Source organism: Monomorium pharaonis, chromosome 7, assembly GCF_013373865.1.
Source record: "Monomorium pharaonis isolate MP-MQ-018 chromosome 7, ASM1337386v2, whole genome shotgun sequence".
Lineage (NCBI taxonomy): Eukaryota > Metazoa > Arthropoda > Insecta > Hymenoptera > Formicidae > Monomorium > Monomorium pharaonis.
In genome coordinates, this window is record NC_050473.1 from 22,830,521 (window position 1) to 22,857,923 (window position 27,403).

The window sequence follows — 27,403 nt, forward strand, 5'->3', positions numbered from 1 at the left end:
GCCGAGTGATTGAATGTGATTGATTAACGATGCTGAATCTAGCAGACAGAGTTGGCAGACGAACGCCGCGGCCCAGGGGCGAATACTAGGGTAGGCTCCCAAAGAAAAAATTTGTTATATGATATAATTATAGCTTTCAAACTGTATAAAGACATAAACTTAGTATCATTTAGTGATTTTTCAAATAAATTTCAGGCAAACAAATTTATTAAAAAATCTTTACAAATTTTATAAACATTTATTAAATAATAGTTGCAGTAGCTTCTACACGCATTTGATTGAAAGAACGAAACTGCAGAAATATTGTTAGTAAGGTTTCTCGTGCATCAGCATTTGAACCGCGAGAGAACGCTATTGTTAAACAATTTTTTAAAATTGTTTATTACCACTTTCAGAATATAAATCGCAGCAGCTTTCACACGCATTCGATTAAAAGAACGAAACTTTGTAGAAATATTGTTATTAAGGTTCTTTTTGCATCGGCATTTGAACCGCGAGAGAACGCTATTGTTAAACAATTTTAAAAAATTGTTTATTACCACTTTCAGAATATAAATCGCAGCAGCTTTCACACGCATTCGATTAAAAGAACGAAACTTTGTAGAAATATTGTTAGTAAGGTTCCTCGTGCATCGGCATTTGAACCGCGAGAGAACGCTATTGTTAAACAATTTTAAAAAATTGTTTATTACCACTTTCAGAATATAAATCGCAGCAGCTTTCACACTTATTTGATTAAAAGAACGAAACTTTGTAGAAATATTGTTAGTAAGGTTCCTCGTGCATCGGCATTTGAACCGCGAGAGAACGCTATTGTTAAACAATTTTAAAAAATTGTTTCTTACCACTTTCAGAATATAAATCGCAGCAGCTTTCACACTTATTTGATTAAAAGAACGAAACTTTGTAGAAATATTGTTAGTAAGGTACCTCGTGCATCGGCATTTGAATCGCGAGGGAACGCTATTGTTAAACAATTTTTTAAAATTGTTTATTACCATTTTCAAAATATAAATCGCAGCAGCTTCCACACGCATTTGATTAAAAGAACGAAACTGTGTATAAATATTATTAGTAAGGTTCCTTGTGCATCGGCATTGGAACCGCGAGGGAACGCTATTATTAAACAATTTTTTAAAATTGTTTATTACAGTTTTCAGAATATAAATCGCAGCAGCTTCCACACGCATTTGATTAAAAGAACGAAACTGTGTATAAATATTATTAGTAAGGTTCCTCGTGCATCGGCATTTGAATCGCGAGGGAACGCTATTATTAAACAATTTTAAAAAATTAATTTAACAATCCCTTACTAACAATATTTCTGCAGTTTTGTTCTTTCAATCAAATGCATGTGGAAGCTGCTGCGATTATTATTTAATAAATAGTTATAAACATTTGTAAAGATTTTTTAATAACTTCGTTTGCCTGAAATTTATTTGAAAAATCACTCAATGATACTAGGTTTATGTCTTTATACAATTTGAAAGCTATAATTATATCATATAATAAATTTTTTTTTTGGGGCCCTACCCTAGTATTCGTCTCTGGGCCGCGGCGTTCGTCTGCCAACTCTGTCTACTAGATTTAGCGTCGTGATTGATTAGATCTACAAGTAATAATCAATTATGCATGTTCAATCCCTCAGCAAGCAGGCTAGCTATTGTATCTGGTTGAACATACTAATTGTACAATGATGGAATCGTTCTGTACGGCAATATAATCGTTTGTGGCCAATTTATTTCGAAGGTTTTACTATAAACCGTACCTGTCATCATGAGAGGATCACAGGTAGCAAAGTACAAATTATGATATGCGACCAAGCATGGTATAATGGTTTAATTAACTTTATACCCTAAACATAGTTTTTATTTTTTTGTTTGATTAACTTTATACTCTAAACATAGTTTTTATTTTTTTGTATGATTATGATATATTTTTTTAAATATATTATTGAATTATATTTGGAAATTATTGTGCACTGCCGCGCATTTGACTGTTATTGGTTTTATCTAATTAATATTTTACATTTAAAAAATCTTTAGTTCCTGTATAAAAGATTCTATATGTAGTGTAAAAATGTTGATGATAATTATTTATATAAAATAAAATAATTTTTTTAAATATGGGATACAGTAGTATCAAAGGAATCTATCTGGCTATGTATCGGTTTAGATTTATAACACGCTAAATAACTTTTGTTAATAGAAATATATTTTATAATTTTTACTTCTACATTATATACATATATTCTTACATCTAAGTTAATTATATAGTTATAATTTATAGTAGGATTATAGTAGGATAATAAAAAAAAATATATATATAATGGTATATTAAACTTATCACTTTTATTTCGCCACCAAAAATATTGTTGGTCCCAGATAGAACACAAATCATGATAATCATATTGTAAAACAAATAAAAAAATAAAATAAATGAAAAATAAAATTATAAAATAAAATTAGTGACAAATAAAGTTATGGTTATTATATGATTCTGTGTTCTATCTGGGGAACAAGAACGAAAAAAACAAAATTGCTTTTTATCACTCGCGGCGGTCATGTTGAATATTGTTGGTCCCAGATAGAACACAGAAATCATGATAATCATATTGTAAAACAAATAAAAAAATAAAATAAATGAAAAATAAAATTATAAAATAAAATTAGTGACAAATAAAGTTATGGTTATTATATGATTCTGTGTTTTATCTGGGGAACAAGAACGAAAATAATAAAATTGCTCCTCATTACTCGCGGCGGTCATGTTGAATATTGTTGGTCCCAGATAGAACACAGAAATCATGATAATCATATTGTAAAACAAATAAAAAAATAAAATAAATGAAAAATAAAATTATAAAATAAAATTAGTGACAAATAAAGTTATGGTTATTATATGATTCTGTTCTATCTGGGGAACAAGAACGAAAATAACAAAATTGCTCCTGATCACTCGCGGCCATGTTGAATTATGATGTCAGAGGCGAGAAATGACACGTTGAGAACTCTTGCGTGCTATTTCCAAATAAAAGATGTCTGGATGAAACAATACTTTACATCGCTTTAGCACACTTATAAAATTGTTTAAAAACTATTATTTTCCAATAGTTAATAAACAGATGTAAAATGTGAATGTAATAGAATTTACGTAATTAGAATTCGTATTACGTTTATATTTTACGGCTGTTTATTACTATCAAGGAAAAGGGTAGTCTTCGAACAATTTTATAAGTGTGATAAAGCGATCTGAAGTGTTGTTTCATCCAAATATCTATTTGGAAATAACACGCAAGAATTCTCAGTGTGTCATTGCTCGCCTCTAACGTCACGATTCAGCATACCGCAGCGAATGATCAGGAGCTTTCGAACGCTTTTTATTTTGGATAAAACCGCTGGCGCCGGTACGTATCCTGACGGTGGCGCGGCTGGCGCCGGTACGTATCCTGCCGGTGCAGTGGTTGGCGCCGGTACGTATCCTGCCGGTGCAGTGGCTGGCGCCGGTACGTATCCTGCCGGTGCAGTGGCTGGCGCCAGTACGTATCCTGCCGGTGCAGCGGCTGGCGCCGGTACGTATCCTGCCGGTGGCGCGGCTGGCGCCGGTACGTATCCTGCCGATGGCGTGACAGGCGCCGGTACGTATCCTGCCGGTGGCGCGGCTGGCGCCGGTACGTATCCTGCCGGTGGTGCGGCTGGCGCTGGTACGTATCCTGCCGGTGGTGCGGCTGGCGCTGGTACGTATCCTGCCGGTGGTGCGGCTGGCGCCGGTACGTATCCTGCCGGTGGTGCGGCTGGCGCCGGTACGTATCCTGCCGGTGGTGCGGCTGGCGCCGATACGTATCCTGCCGGTGGTGCGGCTGGCGCCGATACATATCCTGCCGGTGGTGCGGCTGGCGCCGGTACGTATCCTGCCGGTGGTGCGGCTGGCGCCGGTGCGTATCCCGCGGATGAGCCTGATGCCGACGCATATCCCACCGGCGCGGCTGGCGCCGGTGTATATCTTGTGGCTGCGTGCCATTTATTTTTTCGACGTTGCTTTTGCACGTCGCGATGCGTTTGTTTTAATTTCTGAAAGTAAGATTATATATGTATTACTAGATCTATATAATATATATTTTATATAAAGATATCTATAATTATTTTATTGATAATTAAAAAATTATGCTTGATATGTACACATATAAGAATATATAGTCAATAAACACATACTAATTGAAAGAATTGAAAACAAACTAGCTATTTATTTTGAATTGGTTTGCAAATAAAGATATCTTATACAAGAATTTTTTTATTTATAGGAAGACATCGCATTTAGCGTATTGGGAATCGGGATGCTAATTATAGATACTAAACAAAAAATATACGCATCTTGACGTTTTGTTGAATGCTCTGTACTTTTCTAGTTATATTTCTGAAAATATCTGTTTTGTATTATACAATTGCGTTGAAAACTAAAGTCAGAACATTATCAAACAAATTGTTAATATCAGCAAATAAAATATTTTTAGACTTTATATCAAGCAAATGGAAAAATCTTACGTAATTAGGATGGGGGTCTCAGAAGTTTTGACATTTGCTGATATGGGGGAGGGGGGAAAAATAAATAAAAACTTGCTTACGTAATATATGGATGCCCTTTGTGCATATATCAAACATTTTATATTAAATACGGGACATCCTATATATATAAATATTATTTTAGGGTCTGGCCGTTCGTCCACGAAGCCCGTGCACAAGCGGAGAATCGCTGCGCTACACTCGAGAGAGTCGACCGCGCCACGCTGGTTATTTCTTTTCAGCCGGCGTGAACGTTCGAATCCTAAATATTTATACTTACTTTGCTTATCTCGCCTTGTAAACCGTGCCACTGTGGGCACTGTGTGTGCCTCGAAATCATTCGAGGCACACACAGTGGTGCTGTTTCGGTCGCTGCATCTATCATTATTGGCCTTGACATCGTCGTCATCGTCGACATCGTCGTCATCGTCGACATCGTCGTCATCGTCGACATCGTCGTCATCGTCGACATCGTCGTCATCGTCGACATCGTCGTCATCGCCGTCGCTTCACTCGTCGTTGCCGGCGTCGTCGGCGTCGTCGACATCGTCGCCGTCGACATCGTCGCCGTCGTTCCTCTGTCGTTACTGGCGCCGTCGACATAACTATCGTTGGTTTCGGCGTCGCTGTCGCTGTCGTCTTACTGCTGCCTAAACTTTTCACTGCAATAAAAATACAAATTAATTGTTGATTAGCCTTTTTTACTCTATTTGATTTTAATATTAATATAAAAATTACTATTATAACAAATATACGTAACGACTTTTACTTACCTTTACGTGTCTCTCGTGGCATCTTTTCGTTCTTGTGTCCACGCGGCTAGTAACAAGAAGCTCGCACAATCTCGCAAATCAGCACTCCCCTCCACGCACCCCGGCGCTGTAATGCGACTTCAAGCTCGGGCACGCTCACGCACACATTGGACTTCGTCTATCCGTGAGGCACGTGCGATCGGCATGAGCTGATCGCAGCCGAGCGCGCGTGCCTCACGGATAGACGGAGTCCGATGTGTGCGTGAGCGTGCCCGGGAAATCGCATCACAGCCCCGGCGCGATCGACGACCGGCGACGAATCTCGCGTCGCGCGGCAACCAAACGTTTCGGCGTTTTAAACAAACCCCACGTACGCAAATCAACGCAAAATGTAATCGACACTATATATTATATATTGTATTCACTACGGCAAATATATATCTATATTGTAATCAGATTAATCGAGAAGTAATTCCTTGTTTCTGGATCCATCCTTACGATCCTTGCTGGCCAGCTGAGGATGCAATTCCCAGTCTCACGATCGCGTGAAAAAGATGAATTATTTCAAAGTTTTTAAAATATTATAATACTAGCTTTATTCTATTGCGTTTCAAGTCTGACACCCCGTATTAGCATGCAATTATGTAAAACTGAAAATATTTAATTTTTAATAATGATATTATACATCAAGATTTGTTTTGACCGAGAAATGACTACAATAATATTATCTATAAGACGCGATGACAAGCACAACGTATCTATCGCACTGTATATATACTACTGTTGTTTTACATTTTTTACAATTACTGTAATTATTTTTATATATAAATTATTGTAATACATTTTATAAATTAAATTGATTAATTTATATATATATATATATATATACATATATATATATATATATATATATATATATAAGACAAATTTTTTTAATGTGACATGCACATACTCGTATACGTATATTCAATTAGTTTTCTATATTTAGTTAATATACATATGTCAGTAGGTATAAACATTCAATATTTCAATATATATTGTTTATAATAGACATACTGAAGTGACATTCAAAATCGATTTTGGGGTAAATGTTGGCATAAAAATTTTTTGTGTTTATTATAATAAGTTTATTTTATAAGTAAGGTTTTTTTTCAAATTTTACAAGCTACAACTTGTATCGAGTACTTGATTTCTATTTTTCCATTTACAGAATTTTTTTTAAACATGCTGGTTATAATATATGTATATACATATATTATATATGTATATATATATATATATATATATATATATATATATATATATATATTATATATATTATATATATAAATTATATATATATTATATATATATATATATAATTTTAGAGCCCTATATATATATAGGGTGTCCCGTATCTAATATAAAATAATGTTTGATATATGCACAAAGAGGTCATCCATATATTACATAAGCAAGTTTTTGGTTAGTTTTTCCCCCTCCCCCATGTCAGCAAATGTCAGAACTTCTGAGACCCCCACCCTAATTACGTAAGATTTTTCCGTTTGCTCGATATAAAGTCTGAAAATATTTTATTTGCTGATATTATTAACAATTTGTTTGGCGTTTTGATTTTGGTTTTCAACGCAATTGTATAGTTCTTTGAATAATTGAAAGTAGAAAAAAAAATTAATCTATCCCCATACGACACGGATGACTGTCGACTTATAGTTGAATTTTCCCAATTGACTTAAAAGTTGACTTTTTAAGTCGATTATAAATCAATTATAAGTCGACTATTAGTCGACTTTCACTTTTGACTTTTTCAATACAAATATTGTGAGAAAATAATATAAATGCAATAATATGAATACAATATTGGCAAAACTAATAGAACTTCTTATTTTACTTATTATAAATAATTTCTGTACTTTATGAAAAACTATTTGCAAATATTGTTCATCGTTTTTCATCAGCAGCAGACATAAAAAATCTAACGTAAGTACACTAAGCAACAAAATTAACGCAAAAATTTTTACCAAAATTTCACTCAAATTTAAATAATCGTAACTTCGCGAAAACTGATCCTATTCGAAAGTTCTTTTTTTCATTTTAAAGCTTGAAGAAAAATTCACTGCACCCCATGGAGCGCGTCAAAGTATAAAAAATTTTAAAGACAAAACACGTTCTTACTTTTGAAGAGATGCCAAAAAGGGAAAAGGAGAGGATCAAAATCTGACAAATGTTCTTTAAAATAGAGACTTCAAGCTTTAAAATAAAAAAAAGAACTTTCCAATACGATAAGTTTTCGCGAAGTTACGATTATTTGAAGTTGAGTGAAATTTTGGTAAAAATTTTTGTTGCGTTAATTTTGTTGCTCAGTGTATATGTACGACCCCCCTCCCTCCATGTAGGCATTTGCCAGAATTTGTCTGACCCTCTCCCTTCTCCAAGTATACTTACGTAATATATGGACAGCCCCAAAGAAGAAAATATATAGTCAATAAATATAAATTAATTGAAAAGATTAAAAATAAACTAATTATATTCTGATTTATTTGGCAAATGAAGATATTTCAATACAAGGTTCCTTTAATGACAAGAAGATATCACAACTAGTATATCGGGTATGGGGACGCCAATTTCTTTGGCGATTTTGGAAACCAAACTATAAATATACGTATCTTGACGTTTTGTCGAATGCTCTGTACTTTTCCAGTTATAAATTTTTAAAAATATCTTCCGAATTATTTATTACAATCATATAATTCTTTATATATATTAGAGGTAACCGATTTTTTATTCCCTCCGATTCCAAATAAATTGAAAAAAAAATTTTTTTTTTAATTTCAATTAACGATCGGTTTATTGTAGTTTATAATAATTGTTTCTTAAAAATAATTATGACATATTGTAAAAAATCTGTTTTTGATGTATATATATATATATATATAAACAATATAAACAATCTCTTTAATATTTAACAACATTTAAAAAAAGCGTGAATTGCCAGTGAAAAAAATTTGTATTATGTTGTGTAAACAATGAGAAATAAGAATAGATGAAGCATTAGCGTGCTCAAGCGACTTTCGATTTCTTCAATTTTTTTTATTAAAGATAAATATTCATTTTAAAATTTCCGCTTGTCAAAAAAATTTTTTATGCAAAATTATTTTTTATGGATTTATGAAAATACATGAACAACAGTAATGAAGCGATTTAAAAAAAAATTACTCTACCCTATTATATAAAATGTATATATATAATATTGATTATATATATATTGTGACGTGACAGCCGCAGGTTGCTGTCCGTCACAAGGCCCTGAGGGCCTTTATGCATTAGCATCACGCGGGCCCTGCGTCCTCCCGCTCGGGAGCGGACGCAAAAGCGTATTATCTTGTACTTTTGTGTGTGTGACGTCCCACGTGTTGTCCGTTCAATTAATTGTTAAGATTTTGGCGAGCGCTGTACCGCGGGTGCGGCGGAGATCGGTGGCTCTGAAGATCTCGTTATAATTTTCGGACGTCTCGTCTCGACGGAGAACCTTCCCGGAGATTGCAGAGGAATGGACATCGAGGGAGTCAAAGAAGACCCTTTCTAAGCGGGGGTCCGCAGGTAATGCCGCTCTTATCTTGTCTACCGTTTGTGCCATTTAAGAATTTCGATACTGCCGCCGAATCACGCTTTCAGGAGCCAGCGACGGCGCAAAGCCGGCATCCCGACGGGGCGACTGCAGACCCGATACCACAGGAAGTCCGGCGAAAGGATCACGACAGCTAATGATCCACCAACGCCCCGTCGAGGAGGAAATAACGCCCTGATGGCGGGGGATGCGCCTGGCAAGGAGGGAAGAGACGGCCGCGGAAGGAGGCGCCAGGATTCTCGTGCCCGGGGCCCCTAACTATCGACCGCCGGGTTTGGATCGATCAGCCGGCGACAGCGTGGGCACCGCGCTCTGCGCGAAAATCGATTTTCGCGAAATCAGCCAATAAGGGCCCGGAGTGCCGGGGGCAAGGTGGGGCGCGCCGCCGAGCGGCTCCCGCGAGATCCAGGATTCCTCACTCGTGCTGCGGACTTAGTAAAATATATTGTGCGTGCGTTCCGGAATCCCGAGCCGAGAGCTGTAAGAGAGGACGCAGGAGCCTAAATCATCCCGATCCGGAGGAGGCGAACGAGAGAGAGACGACGTGGTGAGACGAGCGTCACACTATTGTAAAGCCACTGATTTCGCGGATTGGGCGAGCCGCGGGGAAGTCGCGTAATTATCGTAGTATTTTCCGGCGTACTGAGTGAAGCCACGAGCTCGCGGATTTATCGGAGCACCGTTGTCTCCGATTTGTTCAAAGACTACCCTTTTCCTTGATAGTAACAAACAGCCGTAAAATATAAACGTAATACGAATTCTGATTAATAGTAAATTCTAGCGCGTGACGCCGCGCGTGCACAACCCTAGTCATAACTAGGATGCGTATTATATTCAGATTTTACGGCTGTTTATTAAATGTTGAAAAATGATAGTTTTTAAACAATTTTATAAGTGTGCTAAACCGATCTAAAGTATTGTTTTCCAGACATCTTTTTTTTATTTGAAAATAGCACGCAAGAGTTTTCAACGTGTCATTTCTCGCCTCTGACGTCATAATTCAACATATCCGCCGCGAGTGATCAGGAGCAATTTTGTTCTTTTCGTTCATTTCGTTCCTCAGATATATCCATAATAGCCATAATAAGCATAAAAACTTTATTTGTTACTAATTTTATTTTATAATTTTATTTTCATTTATTTTTGTGTTCTATTTGGGGCCAACAATATTTTTGTATACCAACAATTTTGTATTTTGAAATAAACAAAGTGAATAATAATGTTAAATGTTTTGATGAACCATATTTTTTATCTCACAATTCCATATATTTTTTATCTCATTTTAATTCCATATTATAATCTCGTTATAATCTCATTATAATTTAGATGTAAGAGATGCGTTCTAAACATGTATAAATAAATGAAAATTATAAAATATATTTTTATTAACAAAAGTTATTTAGCGTTATAAAGTTATTTAGTGTTATAAATCTAAACTGATATATAGCCAGATAGGTTTTTTCAATACTACTGTATCCGATGTTTAAAAAATTATTTTATTTCATATACATAATTCTCAAGATGATTCAACGGTTTCAATACTTTTTTCTAAGTTCGTATAACGATGTCCTCCGTCTTGATATTCAAGAAAGAAGAACCGTTTACGATATTATTTTGCTCACTGAATATCACGCATGCCAGGCTGTTTATCGCGCTACATTGCCAAACTTGATGAATCCATTTAAGTATAGTGCAAAACGTTTCTTCCAGCTGTTTATTTTTTAATTATTTTTCTTTAAGTTTCACATGGCATAATACAAAATCGTGTTCCATCGCTATTTCCGAAGTTAGATCCACGGCGTGTTTATCGCTATTTGCTATGGAGGAGTTTTTCTTATCGGAAATCTTTACAAGTCATTTATAGCGTAATAGTCCGGAAGGATGTAGAAAATCCCATTATACATTAAGACGACAGCTCTCGTACGCTAGATATAAATTTCCACGCATTCAGCGGCAGTAAAAAAACTACTTCGCAGGAAAACGTTGTTCCCCATGTCGAAAGAGAAACTCCGGGAGTGGTTTTCTATATTCGTTTGCGGACTTCAGATTACTCCTGCTTCTCCACTCCCTCCCCCCTTGAGATATTCCGCGAGAACTGAACATCGGTAACAAAATAAAGTACTCGAGCAACTAGGTAATGATTGATTTTGACTAAGAAAAATAACTATAATTATATTTAAATAAAAATATTTTGCATAAAAAATGTTTTATTTATATAAAATATATCCGACACGCAGAATGTGAGAGCAAAATGATGCGAGCGAGGACTTTCGGTAAGGCCAGTTCGATCGGTGGCAATTTTTTAAACTAGTCAGCTCACGAGAAACGCTTTTAGCATTTTGTTAAAATTTATTATTAACAATTATTACATTTTGACACTACATAGAATCTTCCAGGAAATAAAGGTTTTTTTAATGTAAAATATTAATTAGATAGCGAAGAACTAATAACAGTCAAATGCGCAGCGATGCACAATAATTTCCAAATATAACTCTCAATAATATATTTTAAAAAATAATTCATAATCATACAAAAAAATAAAAACTATGTTTAGAGTATAAAGTGAATCAAACCATTATACAATACTTGGTCGCGTATCATAATTTGTACTTTGCTACCTGTGATCCTCTCATGATGACAGGTACGGTTTATAGTAAAACCTTCGAAATAAATTGGCCACAAACGATTATATTGCCGTACAGAACGATTCCATCATTGTACAATTAGTATGTTCAACCAGATACAATAGCTAGCCTGCTTGCTGAGGGATTGAACATGCAAATTGATTATTACTTATAGATCTAATCAATCACACTCAATCACTCAGCTATACGACTAGTAGACTTTGTCCAGTTTGAACACGGTCAATGTGTCAATTTTTGCATCTGTAATCAAAAAAGGAACAACATAATTAATGAAAGAAATGAAAGATAAAATAAATAGTTGACATTACATTAATATTCTTTACTCAACAACAATGGCAAAAATGTAAAAAGATGTAAAAGTGGCACGAATGTAAAAAGATATATTTATAATAAAATAATTGTTTTCTTTAGAAATTTTCTTTAAAAATGTTTTCTTTAGAAATTATTGCACACGGTGCTAGATTGTTATCAATCTTTTAAAACTTATATAAAAAATGTATACAATAACGGTTATTCATTTCAATGTCATTTTTTAACAAATATAATTTTTCATTATGTAAGATATTTTTTAAATATTTAAAAATTTCTAAGGTCTTCTGATTTAAAGTATTATTTTAAATATGAAAAATATTGATTTATATATTTTTTTACCAAGATTTTTACATTTCTAGATGTCAGTTAATTTTAATGACTAAAAGTACAAAAAAATTGTATTGAGCGATATGCAATTACATAAAATATAATGCCGCAAACATTCCAACCTTATATAGTTTCCTTTCAATACATGTATAACATTATATGAATTACTATATAGTCATGTAAAAATGATCATGTATGATTAAAATACTTGTAATTATGAAAATCAAATATACTGTCCAAATAGAAGTAACAGTAAGAATGGAAGACTTTGTCAGGACATGAAAACATATTTGTGTTCAAAGGTTTTAAATAATAAATGTCAAGATTATTGAAAAAAAAATCAATATTGGTACAGTGTATTAAATCAAAGTGCATCATAGTTGGAAATGTACCAAAAATTTATGTTACGTAGATATAATATATGTTGACATGTAAAATTAAGATTATCCCTAGTAGCATTTTCTGCGAAGCAGAATCTGCATGCAGTAATTGCAGCAGAATTTAATCAGATATTTAAAAATTATTACCAATCGCTCTGCTGGCAGTTTATGTTAACAGTCTGCTGTAAGATTCGTGCACTGTACATGCACAATGAACTGTTTGCAGATATTTACTGCAAAGAAATTGAACAATCTTGAAGCATATTCTTTTCATAACTGTCAACCGTCTGCCAACAGTCTGTCAGCAGACTGACACTTGTGACGTGCGCGTCCGGTCGCGCTCGTCACAAGGGCATAAGTCCAACCGAGGGGGTCGGTTTGGGACTCCTCCTCGCCGAGCCGAGGGGGGACGCGACTTTGTTTTAATTATTTTCTTCTTCTAGTTTTCGTGGTCCGTATTAGGATATTTAGGATTTAAGGTGCCGAGTGAGGGCTCATTTTTTATTGTACAAAGAACGGAGGAGGAGCAGCCGTCGGGGGAATAGTATCGCGAGCAATCGACAGTAGGCGAGGTGCCCCGCCAAGAGCTTTCCCGCCTAGCCGTGCGTCGGGCCCCGCTGCTTGTTACCGCCCTGAGTCGCAAGGATACCGTTGCCGCAAGGATACCGTGGCAGCAAGGATACCGGCGACATAAAAGATTCTTAGGAGGAATCACGCCGAGGGCACGCCACCGGGCTGCAGACCGGGGGAGCGACCGTCAAAATGTCAACCGCCCGCCACCAAGATCGGTTCGGTCACGGCATGGCCAGCCGAAAATGGCAGAGCCAAAGCGCTCTCATCGGCAGAAGTCGTCACGCGCGGATCACGAGGCATTTGGAGAGGCGATGCGGCGCAGCATGGGATCGAGGCGTGCGGATCGACCGAAAATCGAAGCACGCGCATGCGTGGCGGCTCGAGCTGGCCGGCGCGGGACCGGGGCTCCTCACTGTTCGGCAAGCCGTATCAGCGTGCGTTTCGGCTAGGACGAGCCCCAAGTTACCGCCATAGTTACCGCTACCGGACTTCGGAGACCAGGACACCGTTCACTTTGTAAGGCCATCACTCGGCAGCCATCGATACGTAAGGTTCGGATAAGGCGGTCAACCCTCGTGCGGGACCGGATACCGGATACCGTTTTTAATTGTGATATCGGTCATCCGAAATCCGATACCGTTGGTGCTATTGTTTTAGTGTAAAATAACTCGAAGCAAAGAGTAGAGTTTTGTGGCCGCACGAGGGCTTGGACCGACCGGCCCCGAATATTTGATAACGTGAGTGCGTCCTTCTCGGACTACGCCGGTACCGACAGTCATAGTTATATTAGAATCCATTGTTACCGCGAATTGTTTCCGCAATTATTAATTTTGTCTCTGTTCGAGCGGAGAGCCTCGTCGGCCTCCCGCCTCGCATTATCAATTTTATAGTTTCCGCATCTTTGTATCTCTAATTCGTTTCTGTCTCTATCAAAGTTATATCCGTGGATTAATTGTGTGTAGACACTTTGAGTAAAGCTCATTGTTTCATTGTTACCGTTTCACTATCACTACCGAAATATAATATGACTCTTTAATTGTTTAACAAGTTGAGTATCGAATTTTTCTACGATCTGCCTCGGTCCGACATCTCCACACTTTAAGAATCACGCCACTCTACCGTCTAGAGTAAAGAGCTACCGGCACTTGTAACGCTTTCTAGTTGGTTACCGCATTATCGCTAATTATTGTGTGGCGCGAGAAGTCGCGCCTGGCGCCCAAAAATTTAGAGTATTGGGAAGTTACCGTTTCTGCAAGTTACCGCTATCGTGTCGAGAGCAATCTCGCCCGATATATTTGGGGGATACCGTATACAAGTTACCGCTATCGTATCGAGAGCAATCTCGATCGATCTATTGGGGGATACCGTATGCAAATTACCGTTATCGCTTCGAGAGCAATCTCAATCGATATATTGGGAGATACCGTATGCAAGTTACCGATACCGTATCGAGAGCATTCTCGAGGATTATTGAAGATACCGTTCTCGTAAACTACCGATTCTAACTGAGAAAGCGTTACTCGTTACCGTCTATAAAGATTACCGTTTAATTGGGCGTAGCTCCCTCGGACCTGGCGGTTCCCGGGGGAAAGCAACGTCGCACACTCTTTCTAAGCAGAAAAGTTGTACAGATCTTGAACAAAATGAGGAAACAGATCATAACGTTCTGCTGGCAGAATCTCCCAAGATCTGCTGTAAAATTTACAGCAGTCTTGAAAGAAATTGCTACTACTAGGGATGTTAATTAAAATTATACTTCAGCTAGTTATTCTGATGTAAACCTGTATAAGAAATGTGGATTAATGCTTTTTCATAATTATTTGTTAAATGCATATCTCCACCTTTTTCTAATTAGTATTACAATTTTAAACTTATACGAGATGATAATTTAATTTCGCATTGAAGATAACTTAAAATAAAAAACGTTTGCAATATTATATTTTATGCAGTAAATGTAATTACATATTGCTCAATGCAATTTATTTTAAAATACGTAATTTGCAATTATCAAAACAATTTTCTTCGTGTTTAATTTATTATATATAAAACAAACCTTTAGACAGTTTAGATCCATCCTTTCAACAGGATATTTTGCGTCAAGAGAGATGTCTAATTATTATATCAATTTTGTCACTAAATCACAAGCACCAATTACATGTAACACAATCACTGCAAAAATTTATTTACACACGTAATTCACATGCATAATGATTTAACCTAACTAACCTCAAACGGTGCCGGCCGGTATATTTTATCAACAAATTGCACTGCCATCTCTTAGAACCCAGACAGCACAGGACATCCTATGGACGTTCATTTTGTGTCTATTTTACGTCCGCACGTCCGTGGACATGAAATGGATGTTCATCGTATGTCCGATTTTGGACATCCATCAATGGTCAATATTTGGACGTCCATAGAATATCCATAGGTCTTGGGTCCGCAGGATCATATTGTCGATTTTTAATTATTAAAACAGTCTTAATTATTATCTCAGTACACACGATGATTGACCCTTATACATTGTCATACATAATGAGTCATTCGTGTCTGTCCTTAATTTTTATCATTTCTACAAATGTATCCAATGGGGGCACAAAGAAGAGCGGAAAGGCGGTCGCTCATTGGACATCGCGCGCGACAGAGATCGCGCTGCTGGTCTGCAAAAGCCATTATCGCTCATCGCTCGTCGCTTATCGCGTCTAGTGTGCGAGAGCCATTAGGCGTCAGTCGCGAAGCGCGCTATCAGCGTACAGCTTTGGAGTTTCTTTTTATTTAAATGTCTTTTTATTTCTGTTTACTTCTGTCAACTTCTTTTCGCTGTGTCGTCTGGTCTGGCCTGGTCGCCTGAAAGTCGTGAAACCGGCAATTGATGCCTTGTGATCTCGTACGTGCTCTACTTTTATTTCGTGTTTTTTGAAAACGTTTTCCATACGTATTTATCGCAATAAAACGGTAAGTATATAGACTTTATTAAAATTGTACATATGTGGATGATGGCTTTGATTAAGGCTGAGTAAGGAAGGATAGATACTAATTAATATGCATTATATTTTAGGTTATATCTTTATTTTATGGATATTATTTTAATTACAACGCAGATTGTACAATTCACTTTCTATATTATCTGCGACATTGTTTGCCGATAATATTTTCCAAAGTAAACACTCAGGATTTTACGATCAATCAATTAATTCTGGATCTTTTGAAACATTGGAAATTCTTAAAGTAAGCAATGCCTAAAGTAAGTAGAAAATATTATAAACGTGCAAAAAAGATAGCTGATACATCTATTAATACTTTGGAATCTATTCATGATTTATCTTTATTAACTATTAACACATCTTTAGTTTCAAATACTAATAATGATATATCAAGTAGTGAAAGAGATAAACACGTAAACATGATTTATAGTAATAATGATGTATCAAGCAGTAAAAAAGATGAACATATAAACATGATTTATTTAAATAAAGAAAGGGCCTTTGATAACGAAAATAATGCAGATGATAATAATAGTTACATTAACAATGATAATGCAGTTAATTGCAATTTTTTAATTAATATTGAACATTGTGAGAATAATGATATAAGTATTACATCAAAATTGCAAGGATGTGGGCTGTTAGAAATCAAATAACTCATATTGCATTAAATGAATTGATGGCATATATAAAACCTGAATATCCAGAACTTCCTCGAGATGCTCGTACTTTATTAAGCACTATGAGAAAAGTATATGCAGATAATGTTAAACCAGGACACTATATTTTGGAATAAACTATTGCGCGGAGAAACTTGCAAAAGGATCGCAGTATTCTTTTCAAAATTTGCAGATAATCGAAATTACTATAAATATCGATGGCTTGCCTTTGTCTAAAAGTTCAGGGAGTCAAGTCTATCCTATTTTATGCAGTTTGGTTAACAGTTACAACAATGTTGGCATTATTGGGATTTATCATGGGTACGAAAAGCCTGCAGATGCTAATAGATTTTTGCAATCTTTCCATGGTATAATAGTTAATGGAATAATTTATCCGTTTAAAATCAAAGGTTTTATTTGTGATGTACCAGCTCAGTCTTTTATAAAATTTACAAAAGATCATTCAGGTTATTACTCGTGTACAAAATGTGAAGCTAAAGGCGAATATCATTTTAATAGAGTGTGCTTTCCATACTTAGAAAGTTTCATTGTAAGAACAGACAAAAAATTCAGATTAAAATCACAACCAGATTATCATATGAGTACATCGATATTAGAATTGATTCCAAATATTTGGCCTGTTCTTTTTAGCTGTACTGATGCACTGGTGCAATAAGTTAAAGTGAGACAAATATATTTTTTCTCATTCTAACTTGTTGCATCAGTGCAGCAGTGCAGCGAAAAAGAACAAACCAATTGATATGGTGTATGATTTCCCATCAGATCCAATGCATTTACTTTTCTTGGGAGAAGTTAAAAAAGTTATCTCTTTATGGTGTCAAGGAAAACCTCGTGCTAAATTATCATCGCAGCAAATATCTATAATATCAACATTATTACAACAGCAAAAATATAATATACCATGTGATTTTAATAGAAAACCAAGATCATTATTAGAAAGTAAAAGGTAGAAAGCTACCGAATTTAGGACATTTTTATTATATACAGGGCCGGTTGTATTAAAATCTGTACTAAATTATGATAAATATTTAATTTTTTTAACTTTTCACGCAGCTATTACCATTTTATGCAGTTCAAAGCATATTGCAGTGTATTTAAATTATGCAAAATTATTATTAAGATATTATGTTGAAACATTTATTAGTCTATACGGTAAAGAAAATGCATCGCATAATACACATCATTTATTACATCTTTGTGATGATGTGAAAAGGTTCGGATCACTGCAAGAATTCAGCGCTTTCCCGTTTGAAAACTATATGCAAACGATATTGAAAATGATTCGAAAAAATGAAAAGCCATTGGAGCAAATTGTTTGCCGGATAAACGCGAACAAAATAATTATATAAATCCTAATCTAAACATAAAACAATGTAATAAACCTCAACTTTTAAATCCACATTTTAATGGTCCGCTTTTACATTGTCGCAACTATAAACAATTTAATAAAGCTGTATTTAAAAATTTTTTATTAACAATTAAAGAACCTGATAATTGTTGTTGTTTGTTGGATGGAAGTATTATAGTTATCCAGAATTTTGTTTCTAATAATGAAAATACTATTGTAATTGGAAAAAATACAAGATGCTTAAAGATTTTTATACCGAACCCTGCAAATCTTCAAAACTCGACATTTATGAAATCTGTGATCTCGGCAATTTACACTTTTGGAATTTGGACCAAATTGCAAATAAATGTGTTAGATTAAATTACAAAAATAGATATGTTATTTTTCTTTTATTACATGCACAATTATAAAAAACAAAACACATTTTTTGCTAAATTACCCGAAATTAAGAGTAATACATGGAATCTGTCTAGTTTATTTTATAATTTTTATAAAATCATTATAAAGACAAGATAGTATAGAGAAAGCAATAATATTTTTATTATCAAAACATCTAAAAAATTTTAATTTATTCTAAATAATTTATAATCTCAATACACATTTATAATATTATATCGCTACATAATTATATTAAGACAGATTATATACACACACACACAAAATAATAATCCTGTATTTAATATTACTTTTAATTTATTTTATGTTTATCGTCATTCAATCTTTTTTATTACTTTAAAATTGTCTGTTCATTGATTATATATATATCTTAGATAAATCTCTTATTTTCTGTATTAGAAGAAAAATGTAATTTGAGTTACTAATAGGGCCATATTGTTGATTTGTTTTAGTACTATTTGTCTCATGTAAAGTACTTAAGTAATATTACATATCAATATTTATAATCTCTTTCTATATGTATATAATATATCTTTTTACGCATAATAATGATAATCACATTAGTTTTCTTTGCATATTGTTCATTCATGAATGGAATATAATTTAGAATGTAAATTAATGTGTGCATGTAATAATTAAAATAATAATATATGAGATGCTGTCCAGCTTTGAAAACGTTGAAAACGTATAATTTTCACGTGTAGAAATATTGAATCTATGAAAGAAAATTGCGTTTTTGCTTTTATGTTTAGTCAGAAATGGAGAAACTAAAACCGTCATGGACAATAGTTCAGTTTGCGGCAGATAATACTGTTGAAACAGTACCATCAAGCTGGATAGAACGCGACAAATGCTACTGGCCTCCATTTAAGTATGAACAGATTATTGCCGCAATTCGAAAAAACACAGAACAAAATACATGTTGGCCATCTTACGACATTATTACGTTCCGGAACAGCACGTATTAGCAGGTTAGTAGCATTTCACTAAAAAAAATATTTATATTATTATTTAATGTCATTTTTCTAGGACTGAAAAGTAATATATATTGCTATTGTTCATTGTAATGTAAGCATTTATTTGTATAATTTTAGATGATTACAATACGGCAAGATTGAAAACAAAAAAAGCTGAATGTACATTCGATTTAAATTCAGAGATTGAGGCAGGTACAAAAAGAAAAAGGATTAAAAATCGATTGTTTCCAAGTGATACGAATGATAGCGATTAGGAAAATAGCGCCCCTACAAAACGAAAACAAACGAAAGGTTTGTTCCATAAACAAAAATTATTTTCTAAAATTAGTGTGTAAATATTAAAGTTTATTGATGTATAATGTAATGTATTTTATAAAGAATATATACTAAATTATATTTTAAATTATTTCCTCAGAGGACGAAATTCTGAAAAAGAAGGTTAAGGCTAAAGATATTTATACTAGTGAAGAATCTGAGGAGTCTGACAGCATTCTTCCAATTCCTCCAAAAATAACAGATACTGATTATTATTTTGGTCTAAAAAAATGTTTAATTTAAATTCCTGTGAAATGAGTATACTAAAAAATAAAGAATTTGAAAAATTATTAGATAAGTTTAATATAAAAGAAATGCTTGCTCTATATACAGAATAGCTTAAAGAGTTCATCATGTTTACTTAATGAGATAATCATGTTTACTTAATGTTTTATTTAAATATTAACATTTTTCATATAATTTTCAATTTTTTTTCTTTCTTTGACCTGACATTAAGTTCATAAATTTATTCTGTTGAAAATGTATAATAATAAAAATTCTTTGCTTTTTTATCTGTCATGATATTAAACTTACACATTAGGCCTTAGGGGATGCCGAGTCGTAAAAGAAAATAAAATTTTATTGATTAAATCTTCCACGCTAAAAATAAAAAATATATTAATATTGACATCTAGTTTATGTTTTTATAGAATACTCGTTGCGCATTCTTTAATGGAAAGTGCTAAGTACGTATATTCTTTAAAAAACTACAATTTATTTATACGTTTTTGAATGATACATTTCTTATTTTAAGAATATACATTTTACCTGTTTAGGCGATTGTTTGGTACCAAATTGTACCAGAACCAATAAGATAAATTTACTTATATCTTATTGGTTCTAGTACAGTTTGGTACGATTTGATACTTGTACCATACGATCGCCAAAAATCGCCTTTTAATAATAATTTTGTTATTTAACATTATTACATAAAATTATTTTAAACAATTAATAAAGAAACGAATTATACATGAATATAGTGTCATTTGTTAATTGTTACACTTACATTATGTTTTTATTTTTGAAACACAATAATTTTCTAATACAGATTTTTTACTTTTATTCAAATAAAATTATATTATTGAGCCATTGTAACTACATGTATCCTGTTATATAAAAGACAAAATCATATATTTTAATTATAATATAAAGTTGTAGATATAATATTGATTTTGTCGAATCGACTAATATTAAGAATTTAAACGCAAGCAAAAATGGATTCAAAGTAACCAAACCAACACCAAGTACATCGACATGTAACTTGCTAAATGACAATTACATATGTAATACTCATTTGGACGACGTCCCCCATTCATCCACTCGAGATAATAATAGTATGTATTTTTTAAAGAATTGAAAAAAAATTATTATTAGCCCTAGCCTACATGCAATGAAGGATTTAAGCTTTAATCTATAAGAAATTGACCAATCAAAGTAGATTTTTATAAGAATACTCAATTGTGATTGGTCAATTCCTTACGGCTTAAAGCTTAAATCTTTATTATAGACAAGGCCTCATTAGATAGACGAAACTTAATATTTTAAAGTGAACATTCTTTTTCTATAGATAATGCTAATTATTTCAAAGAAATTATTCGTCAGCAAAGTTATTTTAAGACTCAGTTGTGGCAGATGGCAGACGATTTGAGAGAAATAAAAGATGCCATAATAACAGGTAATTTACTGATACAATAAAATGAGAACAATAACCAGCAGCAAAATGGAGGGTCAATTTATACTTTTTTTGATATGCCATTAAAAACTGTGGAAGATATTGAAGAAGCTGTGGAACAATTTTTAATAAATGAGGAAAATTTTAAACGTTCGGTAAAATACACGTTTTTTATATATTTCGCAAAATAAAAATTAAATATTATATTGTAATATAATATATGAGTTTGTTACAGAAGCATGTGCAGTAGGAGGTTCATCTCCTTACAATTTTATAAAACGAAATTTGTGCCGATTGGTTAGTAATGAGCTTGCACAACAATACAGCTAGTTGGGCGCTAAACTTAAAAGAAAATTTTGTAATCTTCGAATTACAAATATGTTAATAGGTAACTATATGATTTATCCTTTCTAAAAAAAAGGCATGTAAAGTCTTTTTCTTTTAAAAAAAGACATGTTAAATCGATATTTACATCTATCGAAGTATTGTTGCCTCTTCTGTGCTGATTGGTTTTCTTGTTGCATTCACTTCGTGAGCAGCTGTCATTGTGGAGTTAGCAAATAATAATTCGTACAGAAGATTATTGCAATTTGTTTTTAAAAAATAAAGAATGTAAAACTAAATAGCGCGCAAAGCGTGCATCTGTTTTATATGTAAAAATATATTAAATTATAAAATATTTTTGTAATAACAAATATGTATATTTATATCATTTTTTAATGAAAAAATAATTCATTGAAAAGATAAGTAAATTAATCTATACAAGTATTAAATTACTTTTATTACAGCTGCAGGTGTGGCATATTCTAATTCGACGTACACTGAAATACATCTGGAGAAAGCAATACAAAAGTGGTTAAAAAGGGCTAAAGAACGATATGACGCTGAAAGAAAGAAACTTCAAGCACGCGAAAATGGCCAATAATTCTGTAAATTTATTACGATCTCTACAACCATGGCAAATCTGCTGGCGTTAATACAACGAGGGATGAAAATTCTTTTGGAAGTGATAGCATACGACACAAAACTAAGTATAAGAAATAGATAAACAGCAGTGGACAAATATTAATCAGAATGATTTCTGACGATATACATTGCTATTATATATGGAAATAGTTTGATTTCTTCTGTAGTTGAGTCAAGCATCTTAATTCTCAATTCCTTAATATATTAATATAGTATGTATGTATGTATGTATGCATGTATGTATGTATGCATGTATGCATGTATGCATGTATGAATGTATGCATGTATGTATGTATGGTGCCAGCCAACAAGCGTATGGGGCTTGCGTATACCTACGATCTTTATCTGATAACGAAAAGGTCGAAGTCCATTTAATAGCTTCTAAATCTCGGGTGGCTTCCGTCAAGAGCCTGTCGATACCTCGTTTGGAGCTTTGCGGTGCTCTTTTGCTCGCCCAATTAATGAATAAACTGAAGAAATCCTTAAGTCTTTAAATTGACGCTACACATTATTGGACGGACTCCAGTGTCGTAATCCATTGGTTAAGGGGATCCAGTCGAAATTAGACAACCTTCGTGGCCAATCGGGTCGGTGAGATCCAAACATTAACACCAAATGAATCTTGGAATCATGTGCCCAGCAAAGAAAACCCAGCAGACTTACTCTCGAGAGGCGTCAACCCTGACGTATTGTCGTTGCAAGACATTTGGTGGCACGGTCCCCCCTGGTTACGGAGCAAGGGTTCCGAATGGCCTGTCTCAATTGTGGATGATTTAAAAGTTGTACCAGATACGAAGGTTTCCAACAAATCATACGCCTCGTGTGTTGTCACTGTAGAGCCAAAATTTGACATTTTTGGAAGATATTCGAGTTACGAAAAGCTTATACATGTCGTCGCGTTTTGTTTACGGTTTATCAATGCTATCAAACATAAGCAAAAAAAGGTTGAGCGTAAATTCCTAACAGACAATTCAGTCACGACTATACCTTCATGCTCCAATGATGAATTAGAAAACACGAAATTAACTCTTGTTAAAATTCTACAAGGAAGATTCTTCAAAAAGGAAATTAATGATATCTTTAATTATGGTATGGTAAGCAAAAAGAACTCAGTCTTAAAACTAAATCCCTTTCTGGATGCGAGTGGCGTTCTGAGGGTTGGCGGTCGTTTAAGACATACAAACTTGCCGTATGATGCGAAACATCCTATTTTGATACCTGGCCGTCACGCCTTTACTCGATTGTTAACAGTGCACGAACACAAGCACGAACACTATTGCATGCTGGAGCTCAAATGACTTTGTCGTCAATTCGTCAGAACTTTTGGCCGTGCGTAGGTCGTAGCGTTGTTCGCGACGTAATAAGTAAATGCGTAATTTGTTTCCGTAATGCTCCAAGACCGTCCACCACTTTAATGGGGGACTTGCCGGAATCTCGCGTTACGATTTTTACGAGGTGATTTGAGAAATGCGGAGTTGATTATACTGGTCCGTTGTTCTACAAAGAAGGACAACGTAAAAATTCGCGATTGATTAAATGTTTTGTAGCTATATTTGTGTGCTTTGCGACAAAGGCGACACATAGAATTGGTTGGCGACCTTACTACCGATGCCTTTTTAAACGCTCTCAAACGCTTTATCTCCAGAAGAGGTCGACCGAGCGACATTTATTCTGATAATGGTCTGAATTTTGTAGGTGCGGAACGCCAACTTAATGAACTGTATGATATTCTAAACGATGACAATTCGAGACGAAATGGACGCTGCCAGCAGCAAGCGCATAAGATGGCATTTTATCCCGCCGAAGGCTCCCCATATGGGAGGGCTTTGGGAGGCCGCAGTCAAGGCCACAAAATTTCATATTAAACGTGTTATCGGTGAAGCTTCATTGCGATACGAAGAATTTATAACATTATTGACACAAATTGAAGCTATACTTAACTCCAGACCGCTTGTTCCGCTGTTTGCAGATCCTCATGATCTTTCGGCACTCACCCCTGCGCACTTCTTGATAGGAGGTCCCATTACTTCGTACCCAGAACCGAATCTGAAGGATACCAATGTAAATAGACTAATTAGATGGCAACACGTTGAACAGCTGCGCCAACATTTCTGGAAACTATGGACAAAGGAATACCTACATCACTGCCAACAACGGAGCAAGTGGAATACCGCTGAGGTTCCTGTTACCATAGGACGACTCGTTATAATACGCGAAGACAATCTGCCGCCTTTGCTTTGGGCTTTGGGCCGTATCGTGGAAACCTATCCGGGTGACGATAAGCTCGTTCGAACGATTTTAGTGCGCACTGCTAAGGGACTGTACAAGCGACCCGTTACTAAACTTTGCGTTCTTCCCATAGATTAGATTTAAGGTGTGTTTGTTTAATATTTAGTAGCATGTAAGGTTTGTTTATACTTTGAACTTTTGTTTGTGCATTTGATTCCGTATAATTGTTCGGTTATTGAAAGCATTAGCTTTCAAGGCGGGCGGTATGTGCGCGCCTCGTGTTGAATCGCGCGCCTCTTTTTAGTATGTTAAGGGGAATTCCCTAGGAACCACTTTTTTTGTTTTGGGTTGCGCCACGCCGGCCGCAAGTTATGTTAGGTGGCGGCGCTGTTCTTAGTCAGTCTACCGACGACCACCTCTCTGTACGGACGACAAAACGTCTTTGTTATAAATAAAGAGCGTCCACATACGCACGGCAAGGCACTTTAGTTATTCTCTGCCCTTGCGTTAACAATATACTTATTTGTAAAGTCACGTGACTATTGAAAAGTCATGTGACTTTTGAAAAGAATTTTTCAGGTATAATATTAAACGTAGATTACAGTATCCGCATGTTATTTTATTTTATTTTATTTTATTTATTTATTTATTTAAATATTTTTATGTTTATAAAATCTAGCAGCCTGATATCGGCGCTCGCTCAGCAGTCAAGATAAGGGCGCTGCTTATACGATTAGTGTAGCGGGAGAGAGAGCAAACTGTAACTGGGTGGAATATGCGTAATGTAATTTTTATTATTTAATTATTTATAATTTAAATTAGAGTACATATAAATATATGTAATCTAACTCAAATTATAAATAATCAGATAAAAATTGCATTACACATATAAAATAATAATCTCTTTAAAAGTCTCTTTACCTGAGCGGCGGCGGTGATGGTGGTGAGCACAAAGGACTTTCGAAAACATGTTGAGACAAGTTTCTCATTTGTTAGAAAAACAATAAACAAAAGAATTTTGAAATTCATGACAGTCATTTGTTATAGGGGAACAATAAACAAAAGAAAATTTATGACAGGGTAATGTGTTATAGGGAAACAAAAAAATTTTGGAATTTATGACAGGGTAATTTGTTATAGGGAAACAAAAGAATTTTGGAATTTATGACAGGGTCATTTGTTACACAAAAACAATAAACAAAAGAAACTTTGGAATTTATAACAAGGTAATTTGTTATAAAGAACAATAAACGAAGAAAAATTATGACAGGATCATTTGTTACACAGAAACAATAAACAAAAGAAAATTTATGACAAGGTCATTGTTACACAGAAACAAAAACAAAAAAAAAAGAAATTTATGACAGCGTTAATTGTTATAAAGAATAATAAGAACAAAAGAAATTTGAAATTTATCTGACAGGTAATTACCTTTTCCCCTCCCCCTCCCCCCTCTCCCCATTCTATTGTTTGAGTTAAAACCCGTCTAGTACAACTACTACAGTTTTTGTTTATTATGATGATCTCGAAGTATGCAATCCACTCGGATCTCATGCTTCAATTCAAAAGCTTGGAGCTGTTTTTTATTCCATTCCATGTCTGCCTCCTCAATTTGTTTCTCAGTTACAAAATATTTTTACAGCTCTTCTTTTTCACTCAGTTGATCGAAGTCAGTCAATTTTCAAATACGAGTATCTTTACTATTCTTATTAAAGAATTAAATTATTTACAAAAAAAAGGTTTAGAAATACAAACGACAGAAGGCTCTTTTCATATTTATTTTGCTTTAGGTCTTGTTTTGGGTGACAATCTCGGATTAAATTCAGCTTTAGGTTTCACTGAAAGCTTTAATGCAACCCATTTTTGTCGCTTCTGTAAAATGTTGAAAAATGATTCATATTCATGCTTAGTAGAAAATATAGAACTGTTACGCACTATAGAAAATTATAATAGTGATCTTCTCTTGAATATAAAAGAAACTGGTATAAAAGAAAATAGTGTTTGGCATAAAGTTAATTATTTTCATGTGACAGCTAATGCCGCTGTAGATAAAATGCATGATTTTGATGAAGGAGTGTATAAATATGGAATGGCTCACATATTATATCACTATGTTTAAGATGTTAAAAACATATCTCTTAATATTTTAAATGAACGTTTGAAAGGTTTTGATTACACATCTAATAATATTTCTAACAGACTTCCATTTTTAAGAGAGGCTGAAGTAAGAAAAAAACATTTATCTTTTTCTCAGCTAGTGAAATGTGTTATTTTTTGCTTTTATTTCCATTTATTGTTGGAGAAGATGTTTGTCATGATGATGTATGGGATTATAATTTAATTTTACGTAAGATTCATGAATTAATAAATGCTAAATATTTGCAAGAGGAATGTGCTGAGCTGCTTGCAGTGTTAGTAGAAGAACATCATGTAAAATATTGCAATCTTTTTATGGATAATTTAAAAGCGAAATATCATAATATGAGACATTATAAAACTGTATTTAAAAAAAGTGGACCTCCATCTCACTTAAGTGTTGTACGATTTGAATCAAGAAATCGATTATTAAAACTTGCTACGAACGCCACGTGTCTCGTAAAAATATTACACATTTACTTGCTGTGAAAGAAGAATTATATCTTTGTTATAGATTTTCATCTAAA

General features: G+C 34.3%; 1 protein-coding gene and 1 long non-coding RNA gene across 4 annotated transcripts; one reads left to right on the top strand and one right to left on the bottom strand.

The window, feature by feature from the left end:
• Window positions 1-3,311: 3,311 nt before the first annotated feature.
• Window positions 3,312-5,354, bottom strand: LOC118646679 (skin secretory protein xP2-like). The gene is made up of 3 exons (XM_036290130.1): window positions 5,333-5,354; window positions 5,148-5,221; window positions 3,312-4,070 (listed from the first exon to the last, which is right to left on the bottom strand). The coding sequence occupies exons 1-3, from the start codon at window positions 5,352-5,354 to the stop codon at window positions 3,312-3,314; spliced, it is 855 nt and encodes a 284-aa protein (XP_036146023.1).
• Window positions 5,355-15,898: 10,544 nt separating this feature from the next.
• On the top strand, window positions 15,899-20,480 carry LOC118646657. Of its 3 annotated transcripts, none has more exons than XR_004964163.1 (4): window positions 15,899-16,128; window positions 16,232-16,417; window positions 19,334-19,849; window positions 19,974-20,480. It is a non-coding gene; the product is annotated as an uncharacterized LOC118646657 (long non-coding RNA). The 3 variants fall into 3 exon arrangements; XR_004964162.1 differs by having other exon boundaries at window positions 19,334-19,552; window positions 19,676-20,480; XR_004964161.1 differs by having other exon boundaries at window positions 19,334-20,480.
• Window positions 20,481-27,403: the final 6,923 nt, after the last annotated feature.

Coding starts and splice junctions, on each gene's coding strand:
- LOC118646679 (XM_036290130.1), bottom strand. CDS start 5,354: ATGCCACGAGAGACACGTAAAG. Junction 5,222..5,332: donor GCCACGAGAGACACGTAAAG/GTAAGTAAAAGT, acceptor TTTTTATTGCAG/TGAAAAGTTTAGGCAGCAGT. Junction 4,071..5,147: donor TAGTTATGTCGACGGCGCCA/GTAACGACAGAG, acceptor TCTTACTTTCAG/AAATTAAAACAAACGCATCG.